Source organism: Bufo gargarizans, chromosome 5 (genome assembly GCF_014858855.1).
Source record: "Bufo gargarizans isolate SCDJY-AF-19 chromosome 5, ASM1485885v1, whole genome shotgun sequence".
NCBI classification, from domain to species: domain Eukaryota; kingdom Metazoa; phylum Chordata; class Amphibia; order Anura; family Bufonidae; genus Bufo; species Bufo gargarizans.
Genome location: NC_058084.1, coordinates 146320411 through 146333922, shown reverse-complemented (window position 1 = coordinate 146333922; position 13512 = coordinate 146320411). Strand labels below are relative to the sequence as shown.

At 41.8% G+C, this 13512-nt stretch overlaps 1 protein-coding gene across 5 annotated transcripts in view; it reads right to left on the bottom strand.

Annotated features, from left to right (window-relative positions):
- The window catches only part of PTPRM (protein tyrosine phosphatase receptor type M), a 766319-nt gene that overhangs the window by 360322 nt on the left and 392485 nt on the right, over positions 1–13512 (bottom strand). For all 5 annotated transcript variants that reach the window (XM_044295693.1, XM_044295689.1, XM_044295690.1 and 2 more), the window contains exon 11: positions 11683–11785. In XM_044295693.1, coding sequence (XP_044151628.1) covers positions 11683–11785 — 103 coding nt within the window. The remainder of the gene's footprint in view (positions 1–11682; positions 11786–13512) is intronic.

The window sequence follows — 13512 nt, the reverse complement described above, 5'->3', positions numbered from 1 at the left end:
TCATCACCATATACAGCAATCATCCTTTTATAGATTTATTTAGGCTTCTTTTCTTCCTTTGTAAGGAATTTAATCATGAAACGAAGCTCTAAATCCCTCATTTTCTTTGTAGACCCGCACTGTACTGCACTTGCCATCCTGTCCAGAGCTTTCATGAGACTAAACTGCTACTGTGTGAGTTGCATGTCCAAACATGACTCAACCTGAAAAAACTATGCTCTCTAGGGCTCCATTCAGACGTCTGTAGAATGGGTCTGCATCTGTTCCACAAATGTCCGGAACAGGTGCAGACCCATTCATTCTCTATGGGGCCAGAAGAGATGCGGAATGAACACTATTTGCTCTCCGCATTTCTGGAGCGCGGCCCCGATCTTCCGATCCGCAAGAAAATAGAGCATGTTCTATTCTTGTCTGCAATTGCGGACAAGAATAGGCATTTCTATGGGGGTGCCGGCCGGGTGTATTGCGGATCTGCAATGCACTACGGACGTGTGAATGGACCCTAACACTGACAGAACATGCTGGGGTAGATAACTTATTGAACACCACTTGTACGTGTAGGTTCTATGTTCTCTTTGTGTTTTTATGAGTGTCCTCTCAGTACTTTGGTTTCCTCCAACAAACATACTGTGTCTGAGAAATTAGATTGAACTCTATTAGAGATAGTAACTTATATCAATGGTGACAATATCTGGACAACATGCGGCATATGCCTCTGCTATACAGTATAAGCATAAATCAGACTAGATCAAGTGAAGATAATTGGCGTAGGCAAAGAGTGAGATGTCAATTCCATCTTGGGTCTTGGTGGCTATGGGCAGGTACTCCACTTCTTTTCTGCACCAATTTTTACAAAGGTTCAAAAGTGGTCTATACTGTCCCCTCTACCACTAACAAAAATTTCTTCCTCTCTCCAGGTTTGCTACAGGGTCAGGTGGAATTCTGGGGCTATAAAGTTAATATTGTTATAGTTGTTAGGCTCTTGTATAATCGTACTGTAATATACTAATAAAATCTATTAAAAAAATATTGTAATCACTAAAATAGAACTATAATTAAACACATTATTCTGCTAAGTAACAGTAATGCATGCTCTATCTGTTTGTGTGTTGCACAAACAAATTGCAGAATAAATAAATAGCTACCTTAACGTCAATGAATTAAACAGTTTTCTTGTGTTCCTGCAGACATAGTATAAATCCTCAAAATCCTTTTCCCTAAAGTGATTTAATAAAACAAGACGCTAACACAAAGTTAACAAGCTGCACCAATACCATCCTTGTGGTGGTTACTATGGAAACTGCATCCCGATCGGCGAAAGACAAGATATTATCTGGAAGAAAAATATAATATATTTTCCCACAGTGGATTGTGGGAAAATGTTTACACAGCTCAGAGCTTAAAATTCCTATTTCTATTAATGTCATATAAAACACGGAATAAGCTGAAGGTTAGTTGTATAGTTTCCTTTTAGGAACTTAATGGAAGATATTTAAAACTTACTTCCAAGTATATATAACCTCTCAAAAGACAGTAAGGTAATATTATTACTTTCTTGTCCGAGTAGTCAGTTAGACTATCTTGCTTAGTCCGCAGAGGTTATCTCACAGATACAGTATGTGCCACAAACAACTGTAATAATAGTAAAATTGGTAGACTATCAGATGATATTTTGTAAAGGGGATCTGTCATCAGAAAATGATCCATTATTTAAATCAAGTTTTCATCTTAAACATGCTGGTATTTTATAATAATTTTTGGTGATGTTAGTTTTTGATTTCCATATCACATAACTCTGGCGGATCCACCAGATGGACTAAAAACACCAGTGTTAATGAATGTGCCCTTTAATTTCCTTTTCTTGTTTTCGTGCTGCATGTTAATCAGTGCTCTGACTTTTAGAAATTTCACCCTTTTAATTAATGTTTACTGAACCCCATAGAAAAGCTGTATTCAGCAATCTTTGAAGCACCCCATATTGACAGCGATAGACTGAATTTTTGGGGTAATTTATCATTCCCCCACACCAGTTTTCAGGTGTAAAAAAACTTCTTATGCCCCATTATGCCTGCATATTGTAAGTGGCATTTCTACGATGCTCAAACCACTTTCCAAAAAGGGATGGTGAAGATTTTGGTTTAAGTGCATGGACTGCATGGACTGCCAAAGGAAGCACATCACAAATTAAGCACATCCTCTGGAGGCACAGGCGCTATCAACGTCTTTGATAAACTGCCCCCTTTATCTTTCAACTTCATGTTTACTCTTGAAATCCGTTTCTTAAATGGACTAGGTTGAAATTCTTCCGTAAAAAAAAATATAAAAAAAATAAAAAATGTGCAAACTTTTGCAAGCTAATCATTTTTTCAAATTATTTTTTTTCCGCTATACATATACATTTTATTAAATAACTCTGTGGCTATACTGAATTTTTAATTACATGCAAATACAAAAGTAATCAGATCCAGGTGCTGGTTTGAACACTGAAATATTTTTCGTGGGAGAACTCCTTTAAGTAAGTGTGCTCTGCTTATGGCTGATAACTTGGATGATAAGAAGTAAGAGTGGTAAAAGTGGATGTTGGTGGCACTGCAAGTAAGGATTCAAAGGCGTCTCCAATCAAGGCAATATGGCTTTATTGATGGTTCAGCTATGCTTTTCGGGTAAGTACATCAATGATATTCATTAAAGATTTCACAGTTAAGTCTACTTTCACACTTGCGTTTTGGCTTTATGACGCTAATCAGTTTTTTACTGTATCTGTTTAACATCAGTCTGCATCGGTTTTTGGAACGGATCCAGTTTCTCTAAAAAACGGATTCCATACCTAAACCAATAAATGCAGCATGGAAGAGATCTTATTCAGTCATGTATAACCAGCATAACATAAGCTTCTTTTTGCAGCAGACGTTTAAAGATTTAAAAAAAGGAAATACAGCTGGAATCACTGCCCTGATTCAACGTAATAGTATTGGGGAGTATTTTCTAACCGATATCCTTTTCATGCAATTGTATTTAATGGTATACAATTTCCAGACTTTTCTTCAAATTGTAATTTAATGTTGTTTTTCTTATTTGTCGTTTGCATATCTTTTTTATAAGCATGAAGTAAACAGAGGAAATTTATGAGAGATACTTCAGCCAGAAAGAGTTTGATTTCCTGTCTAGATTCATGATTATACAGAAATGTGAGATTTATTAGACAGAGATTTAGCATTACAGAAGCAGGAAATGTAATTTTATGATATAGGCTTTAATCTTGATCCCATGAAACAACAACGAGACACAAGGCAAGCCTATTCTGAATTACAAAGTAAACTTGTAATAGTGGATGATATTACATGATTAAAAAAGTGCGAGATAGAAGGAAAAAAAATCTAATATATGAGATTTTCATATTGTTCATATTGTGGCCTTTGAAGGTGCACAAAAGATTGAATTAACACTGGTATAATCTAAATTTAGTGTTATGGGAGGTGTGGGGATTAGCTCTGGTAGGCAGGTCCAAAATAGAAAAATACCGAGCTTGGCCTAACTTCTCAATAAGCTCATCCACTCGGGGCCTGGGATATGCGTCAAACTTGGAAACCTCATTAAAGGGGTTCTGCAGTTTGTTTAAACGGATAATCTATCCTCTGAATAGATTTTCAGCATCTGATTGGTGGGGGTCCGACACCTGGGACCCCTGCCGATCAGCTGTTTGAGAAGGCAGCAGCGCTCCAGGAGCACCGCGGCCTTCTCACTGTTTACCGCAGGCCCAGTGACGTCATGACTAGTATCAACTGGCCATGGCGCGGCTAAGCTCTGTTCGGCCTTCTCAAACAGCTGATCGGCGGGGGTCCCGGGTGTCGGACCCCCGCCAATCAGATGCTGATTATCTATCCAGAGGATAGATCATCAGTTTAAACCAACTGCAGAACCCCTTTAAGTTTGCAGAAGTCGTTACAGAATCATAACGTCCCGTCCGGCTTGGGTATTAAGACTGGCCCATTCACTTTTTGACTCCTCGATGACACCTAGCTGTAACATAAGCTGCACTTCTTCCTAAATGGCTTGTCGCTGCGACTCAGGAACCCGGTATGGTTTCAACCGGATTCTGGCCTGAGGCTCAGTGACAATGTCATGTCGGAAGTGCGCCCAGGGAGGTCCGAAAACACATCCGTGTTTCTGCTGACGAACTCCCTGGCCCCCTGAGTCTGTTTAGAGGAAAAGTTGTCAGCAATCTTTACTGTGGCAACTGCTTCCCTCGTATCAGACTGTGGGACCAAAACCGCTTCCCCTAGAAAACCTGTCAGCGGGCTGTCTTAAGTACAGGTTTCCCTATCTTTCCATGGTTTCAGTAAGTTTACATAGTACACCTGCTCCGACTTTCTCCGCCCTGGCTGGTGTACCCTGTAGGTTACCTCCTCAGCTTTTTCGAGCACTTCATAGGGACCCTGCCACCTAGCCAGAAACTTACTGTCCACCATTGGCACCAGAACCAAAACCCGATCTCCCAGGTTAAAATTCTAAACCCAAGCTTGATGATTGTAGACCCTACTCTGGGCTCGCTGGACTGCCTTCATATGTTCCTTAACCAGCGGCAACACCGTCTCAATCCATTCTTGCAGCCGAGTAACATACTCAATCACACTTTTATGCGGTGTGGGTTGTTGTTCCCACGCCTCTTTGGCTATGTCCAACAAACCACGCGGATGTCGGCCATACAGCAGTTTGATGGGCGAGATTCCAGTAGAGGCCTGGGGCACCTCTCGCACTGCAAACATGAGATAGGGCATTAGAAGATCCCAATCCCTCCCATCTTTAGACACCACCCACTTTAACATGTTTTTCAAGGTTTGATAAAAAAAAATTCTACCAGGCCGTCCGTTTGGGGGTGATAGACAGACGTCCGCAACTGTTTGATCTGTAGTAGTTTACTGAGTTCCCTCATGACTTTTGACATAAGGGGTCCCCTGGTCGGTCCGAATCTCTCTCGGTAGGCCTACTCGGGAAAACATCTCCACTCACTCTTTAGCTATGAGTTTGGCCGAGGTATGTCGCAGCGGCACCGCCTCCAGGTACCGAGTGGCATAGTCCAGGACTACCAAGATGTGTTGGTGCCCTCTAGCGGACTTTGGTACTGAGTCCATGAGATCCATAGCGATCCACTTGAATGGAACCTCAATCGGGAGAGGGACCAGGGGACTACAGAAATGTGGCTGGGGGCTGGTTATCTAGCAGGTTGGGCAAGACTTGCAATACTCTTCCACTTCTCTGAACACACAGTAAAACTGTTGTAGAATCCGGTCCTGCGTTTTCTGTGGGCCCAGGTGTCCCCCAAGAACATGTTGATGGGCTAACTCCAACACGAGCTTGCGATACGCCTTGGGCACAACCAACTGTTCAATATGATCACTCCGTAGTTGATTTACCCAGTACAGAATCTCTTGTTGAACCACAAAACGGGGAAACATAGACTCAGCCCACGGTTGTTGCGGCTCACCCTCAACTACTACCAGATTTTCCCAGGCTGGAGATAGAGTTGGGTCCTGGTGCTGTACCAAAATTGTCTTCGGAGACGTTGAGGTCTGCCAACTCCAGACCTGGTGGCAAATCCCCCACGTCTCCCACCATCACACCTAACGGAGTTGTCTCCCCCTCTTCCACCAAAGTGGCGGTCACCCCTACCGCTGGCCCTTCAGTCTCAGAATCCCAGGGTTCTGGTCTCCCCCCTGAGCTGGGCCACTCAGCTAGGGTTAACCGTGTCTCAGGGGTATTGGGGACTCTCACCTCAGGCCACAGAGACAGGAAACCGGGGAAGTCTCTCCTAATTATTAGTTTCACAATGTAACTTTGTGGCGACGGCCACCTCATGAGTCCACCAGCCGGCCAACGTGGATAGAGACACCAGGGCAGTAGGATAGTCCTTTAAGTCTCCATGGATGCACACGCCGCCGACTTTTCGACCAGTATACTCGGCGGGCCGCACCAGATTAGATCTTACCAGGGACACCAGGCTCCCTGAGTCATGCAGCGCCATCGCCAGGGTATCTCCCACTTGCACCTGGCAGGGAGCTGGGTCTGTAGGGAGTATATCCCGAGCAGGTTTTGCTGGCACTGGCCGCCTGGTCGAGGGTGGGACTTTCTGGGGTTTAACTGGTCCCCTCCCAAAAGAACCCCCCTGTAGATTTATTGTGGCCTCATAGCACCCTACCAGGTCGATCATCTCTAGGGCATTACTAGTATAACCAAAGAATAGGCAGCACTCCAATTGTGGTAAAAGGTGGTGACCCGTTTATTCCCAGGCAACGTTTCAGCCCACTCGATGGGGCCTTTGTCAAAGGCCTTACCAGAGGACACCTGGCCGATCCAGTACTTGAGAGGGTACGGCAAAGCCCTCCAGAACGCATCAGCTAACAGGCGGTCCAGCATAGCAGTGGGACCCAGTACGGCAGGCTGCAGCCATTTTTTCAACCGGTGTAGCAGATCATAATACTGCGGTTTGGCGGGTTCAGCCAGGTTAAATACCCGCTGGGCCCAGACCAATACATTCACCCTCAGTCTTGCCAGAATCTCATCCTTTACGGTCGGGTAGTCGGCCGCTTGATCATCTGGTAGGTCAAAAAACACCTGCTGGGGTCCAGACGCCAGGAACGGAGCAACAACCTCAGCCCATTGGTCTTGGAGTAACTTCTCCCTCACGGCCACCTTTTCGGTTATCTTAGGGATCAACGCGTGGACAGCTTTCCGAACATCGTGGACCTTCTGGGACGCTCCTGCCGCTTGTAACGCCATCACATGCTGTAATAGCAGCTGGTTGGTTTTCAGCTGCTGCTTGTTAGTCTCCCGCTGCTGCAAGTTAGCCTCCAAGAAGGCTTTCACGACCGCCTCCTTTTTGTCTGGGGACATGGGTCATAACCTTGCCGGCTTGATACAAAACATACACCTGTGCTTGGAAAAACAAAAACTTTTCTGCCTTCAGGCCAGCCTCACTGCGTGTGCCCGCTCCAAGCCACCAATTGTGGGGATTCGCCCTGGTAGGCAGGTTAGCGGACACAGTATAGAGGCACCAACAAAGTGTTTAACTTAAACAGTTCAGTGTTTATTCACACTTGGCAGGTTAACAAAATATAAACAAAGTCACCTTAGTTTAAATTCTGGTGTTCCATTCACACCTTGCTGCAGGTACTGCATAAGAAGTTCAAGTCCTGGTGTTCACTTCCCACCATGCTGCGGGTACCGCTTAAAGAGTCCCAGTCCTGGATGTCGTTCCCTTGTCCTCCCAGACAGGTCCAGGCATGCATCCAGCCCCTTCGCCTGTGACTGACAGCGCTTACACAGAGAGTTCGGCTTGCTTTGCCAAACAGCCTTCTGTCAGTCACAGGCAAAGGGGCAAGGAAGAGGGCGCGGTTTCCTTGACTTGAAGCAAGGAGGCTGCTTGACTTTAAGTGTGACTTGAAAATAGCGCGCTCAGGGGATAAAAGAACGTTTTTTCCTGCTTTTACCGCATGTGACTTCAGGAAGAAAATCATCATTAGAAACACACTGCTTGTGGTTTGGGGTGGTTTTTCCACTGACAGGTTCCCTTTAAGTTAAAAATATGTTTTTAATATGTTTTTAATAATTACATGTCACTATTTATATTTGAAAATAATGTACATAATCCTGCAATTTTTTTAACTGGCCACTTTCGTCTTACGTCTTTTAAGAGTAGGTACGTGAGCCATAGACACAACGGACAGGAGGGGATCCCATTGACCTCTATGGGAGAGTTTGCTAGGCATGCTCTGTGACCTGTGCCGAGGTCAGGAGGTAGCAGATGAGCTTCGACTTCATGTATTGTAAATGGTGGATCCTGTCTTATCTATACAGAGGTGTTACTTATCATTGTAATCCTGCCTGTGGCGATAATGATAATGGATACAGAAAATTTACTTGAACAGGAAATAATGACCTATTAGTAGACCTAGTGGTCAGTTTGAAAATTGCAGGATTATAAGTAAACAGTACATTTTTATCAAATATACATAGTGACATGGAAACATTTTTAAAAACTCACCAAAAATTCTACCAAAAATATGAAAACATGATTTAAACAATAGGTACTTTTCTGATGACACTTTCCTTTTAAGCAATAAATGTAGGAATTTGTTCAACAGTTTTTGTGTGGGCATGAAGCAATTCTGTAGCATGCTTATAAAACATGAGCACATTAGACAATGAACTCAACACAATGAATATACACAGTACATACATTATTCCATGGCCTTTGTATGAACCATGGTACTTTGCATATTGTCATGTGTTCACAACTGTTCAACAATTTCAATAAAGAATTTTAACCAGGGATCGTGAGTACTTCAAGCTTCAGATTGCAGATTGTTTTTATTTTATCTGTACAGCATTTTGAGTGCAAGAACAGTCATCTTGCCTAAGCTTGTAGAAATAAAATTGATTCAAAAATGTGCAGACACTCTATGTGTCTCTACATACGGAATATCAAAACAGGCGTAGAGACACATAGCGTGTCTACACATTTCAAAAGGGTGCATAATAAAGATCCTCAAGGGCTGAAACTTGTGGGTTTGGAAAAATACTGACAAAATGGAGGGAAGAAGATCCGGTTGTGAAAATCAACAAAAAAGAGGTAGAATGGATTTACTGTCTTGGAACATTGCAACCAAAAGGATTTAATATAGAGTTTGACATAAAAAAAAACTCTTTAAGAGGTTAAAAATGAAAATTAGCGTAAGGAGCTTGGAGATACCTTCCTATATGAATGTGAATAGGGTGGAATATAAGCTGCAAATTAGAACCGGTGATATAGTTGCTATCTACATGGATTTAAGGTGCATATGGATGCGTTTTCTGTGTAATGTGAATATTGTCAAAACAAATATTTTTGGTAGATAGTTTTTTTTGAAGTATGGAATATATGTTAGAGAGGAATATTTTTTAAGGAAATATTTCATATATAATATTTTAGGATGTATTGCAATTTTTAAATATATCAGTAAGGCTGTTCCGTTGGGTGAACAGCCTGTCGGATCCGTCCTGCCGCTAGTGCACGTGTGCCCCCGGACTAGTCAATGGGGAGGGAGCGGCAGTCCAGGGGCACACGTTCACTAGCGGCAGGACGGATCCGACAGGCTGAAAACAGCTCACGCCCATATGATTATAAAAGGGCGACTGGGATTTAAACTTAGTGTTGCTCCTGGTGAAGCAAGCAAAACCCGGGTCGGGCAGGTGAAAAACCGAGGAAATACTTCAGTTGATTTTTATGTGTGCTGATTAATTTTTATTTTGTGAGTATAAAAATAAATGCTTGATCAAAAAAATACTTTAGTACTTCACTATGTCAAGCTCTTTCCAAATAACATCTAGGAAATAAAGTGAATGACTGAGATTGGAGTTGGAGTGCAAGCCCAGTCATTAAATACAAGTGACAGATACGCTTTGCTTCTGAGTCTGATTGAACAGTTTCCCGTTGGAAGATATACAAGTTGTGCGGTCCTTCTTTATAGAATCTTGCCTAAGTTGCTGCTGACAGCATTCAGAGATAGACTTTACAGGAGCCACATGGATCATAGGAACCTGTAGCCTGGAGATGACTCATGGACTCAAGACTTGTGCAGAGAGGAGATAAAGTTGTGAACAGTGGTTGCTGTACTATTTATTTATTTTATGCACTTATATAGCACTACTATATTCCACAGCACTTTACAGATATTAGTATCAACCTGTCCCCGATGGGGCTCACAATCTAAGTTTCCGATTAGTATGTCTTTGGAGTGTGGGAGGAAACCGGAGAACCCGGAGGAAACCCAAACAAACACAGTGAGAACATGCAAACTCCATGCAGATGTTGTCCTTGTTCGGATTCAAACCTAGGACCCCAGAGCTGCAAGGCACCAGTGCTAATATATATATATATATATATATATATATGATACTTTTCATTGCAATCCTACCTCTGATAATGACATGAGTTCTGAAATGTGGTCTCTACAGAACAGGATGTTTTCACCGACTGTGGGGCTCAGTAGTCAGAGAGAAAACTGCAGGATCTCAGATTTTGTAAAAATGTTTTTAATATTATGAAATGGAACATAAAAAACACTAAAAACTCAACATGAAACTCGATTTAACACAGTCATTTTCTGATTACATATTACAAGGTTTGGTCTTTAGGCATTCCATCACCGTAACCAATATCCCCTCGAGGTCCAAGCACTAATCAAACATTTTACCTTTTATGTGAAATATTAGACTACAAAAAAATTCAAAGAAAACAAAAGGGATGCGTATATCTATTATATATACATGTGTATGCAGTAAAAGCCTGAGTGTAATGTTCTTCGATGGAATTTATGACAAACTCAGAAAAAGCGTGCCCTTGTACGGTATTATCACACATTTCCATCTCTCTATGTGTCTCTTGTTACACAGTATATATATATATCTTTAGTTTTACAAATGTTTTGCTTCCTGGTATGTATCTTCATGCTATCTGGTATACGCCTGTCTTCATTCTGTTATCAGAATCATCTGTAAAGTATGATTTCAAGTCTAACGCTGGTTTTATACCCAGTTTGTTTGCATTGCAGCACATTCTCCCTGTTCTCCTAGAAATGTACACAGTCCACTAAGTGGTTCAGTGATTCTTATTGAGGTCACTTCTGCAATTCTTTAAATGGAACAAATCAAAATGATGCAGTTCCCTTTACTGCAATCCTCTAAGTGATGTGCAGAGCAGTGTTTTATAGGCCTTAGACTTATAATGGAAGTCATAATCCTGAGCCAGAGCTGTCGGCAGCAGATGACCCCGGTGACATAAAATAGGGTGCGTCTGGGTTCCTGTGAGAGTTCAGGCTGAATGCAGATGATAGCATTTATGTAGCAGAAACTGAATTATAAGCAGGCATTGTGTGGCCACAAAGCCGTATGATGAAGACTGTAATAAATTTGTCACAAAAGTTTCAAAAACCGCTTACCTAAACTACTTGTAGTCAATAAAGTAATTCAGTGCCTTCAGGGAAACTCATATACAACTTAAGAATCACATAAGAATCTGCTTCACGAAGATGCAGAAAAACAAAAACTAAAAAAAAATCTACATTTATGGAGTTTGTCCAATCAAGCTTACGTACTAATAAGCACCATCACGTAAGGTATGACTTTAACACACTTTATGCTAAGCAGAAACTCCGGCTGCTTCTAAGGTGTAAGCAGCTGCACAATAAAGTGCTTATACGGCAAGAATTTTCATTAAAAATGACCACCTCCTGTTTAATTGTGACACTGTGACACAAGGGTACAATTAACCTGGGCACAATCTTTATATAGGTAAATATTGGAAGGTGACTGCAAAACATTTCAGATTAAAAAATCTACTGTACCCCTGAATTTTGCTGATAACAGCAAGCAATTACAGTGCTGGAGCGAATAAGCCACCCACACACCGGAGCTGCCGCTTTGCTCTCCATCTTCAAAGAATCAGTCACTTGCATCTGGATCAAATGATTTAAACAATACTCAGACTCTCATCAAAGTGCCTTCCGTTCTACTCTTATTTAATTTAATTAGCCCTAATACAGACACGGATTTACACAGTGTACACTGTGCGAAAAGTAATCCCTAGAAACATATTCAAGAAATTAATCAATTACGTTTTTTTTCCTCTTTTTTTGTTTCTCATACCTGATAGGGGCACCTCTGCTCTGAGCTGGCTTTAGAAGAACTGTCATTGTGCTGTCAGTCTGATTCAAGGGTGTTTCCAGGTCATATGATGGCATAGAGGGGGCTGGGGAAACAAAAATCAAGAGAAAAGCATTTTACATAATTACAAAGCATTTGACACTGTACCACATAAAAGGTTAGTATATAAAATGAGAATGCTCAGACTGGGAGAAAATGTCTGTAAGTGGGTAAGTAACTGACTCAGTGATAGAAAACACAGGATGGTTATTAACGGTACACACTCAGATTGGGTCACTGTCACTAGTGGGGTACCTCAGGGGTCAGTATTGGGCCCTATTCTCTTCAATATATTTATTAATGATCTTGTAGAAGGCTTGCACAGTAAAATATACAATTTCGCAGATGACACTAAACTGTGTAAAGTAATTAACACTGAAGAGGACAGTTTACTACTACAGAGCGATCTGGATAGATTGGAGGCTTGGGCAGATAAGTGGCAGATGAGGTTTAACACTGACAAATGTAAAGTTATACACATGGGAAGGAATAATGCAAGTCACCCGTACATACTAAATGGTAAAACACTTGGTAACACTGACATGGAAAAGGACCTAGGAATTTTAATAAACAGCAAACTAAGCTGCAAAAACCAGTGTCAGGCAGCTGCTGCCAAGGCCAATAAGATAATGGGTTGCATCAGAAGGGGCATAGATTCCCGTGATAAGAACATAGTCCTACCGCTTTACAAATCACTAGTCAGACCACACATGGAGTACTGTGTACAGTTCTGGGCTCCTGTAAACAAGACAGACATAGCAGAGCTGGAGAAGGTCCAGAGGAGGGCAACTAAAGTAATAACTGTAAATGGGGGACTACAGTACCTTGAAAGATTATCAAAATTTGGGTTATTCACTTTAGAAAAAAGACGACTGAGGGGAGATGTAATTAATATGTATAAATATATCAGGGGACAGTACAGAGATCTATCCCATCAGCTATTTATCCCCAGGACGGTGACTGTGACGAGGGGACATCCTCTGCGTCTGGAGGAAAGAAGGTTTGTACACAAACATAGAAGAGGATTCTTTACGGTAAGAGCAGTGAGACTATGGAACTCTCTGCCTGAGGAGGTGGTGATGGTGAGTACAATAAAGGAATTCAAGAGGGACCTGGATGTATTTCTGGAGTGTAATAATATTACAGGCTATAGCTACTAGAGAGGGGTCGTTGATCCAGGGAGTTATTCTGAATGCCTGATTGGAGTCGGGAAGGAATTTTTTATTCCCCTAAAGTGAGGAAAATTGGCTTCTACCTCACAGTTTTTTTTTGCCTTCCTCTGGATCAACTTGCAGGATGACAGGCCGAACTGGATGGACAAATGTCTTTTTTCAGCCTTATGTACTATGCTACTATGTTACATATACCCTGCAAGTCAAAGGACATACAGTATACTGTATATATACATAGATACACTGCCACTATTAAAGAGGATCTGTCACCCCTCCTGACATGGCTGTTTTAATAACTACTTGCATTCTTGTTGTAATAACAGTTCTGGATCATCTATTCTAATGACTCTATGTTATGCTAATCTTTTATTATTCCTCCTAGAATTTATAAATGAATTGCTGGCAGTTTGCAATGAAGGTCCTTCTGGGTGTTACCTGTGGGGAGTGTGTCCCTGCACAGTCTGCCACTATGCAATCAGTGCTGCCAGTGCTAGGCTGCTCAGGGACACACTCATAACTTTATTGCAAACAGTTAGTAATTCAGTCATAACTTCTAGAAGGAATAATAACCAAATGGTACAACGTAGAGTCATAAATATCC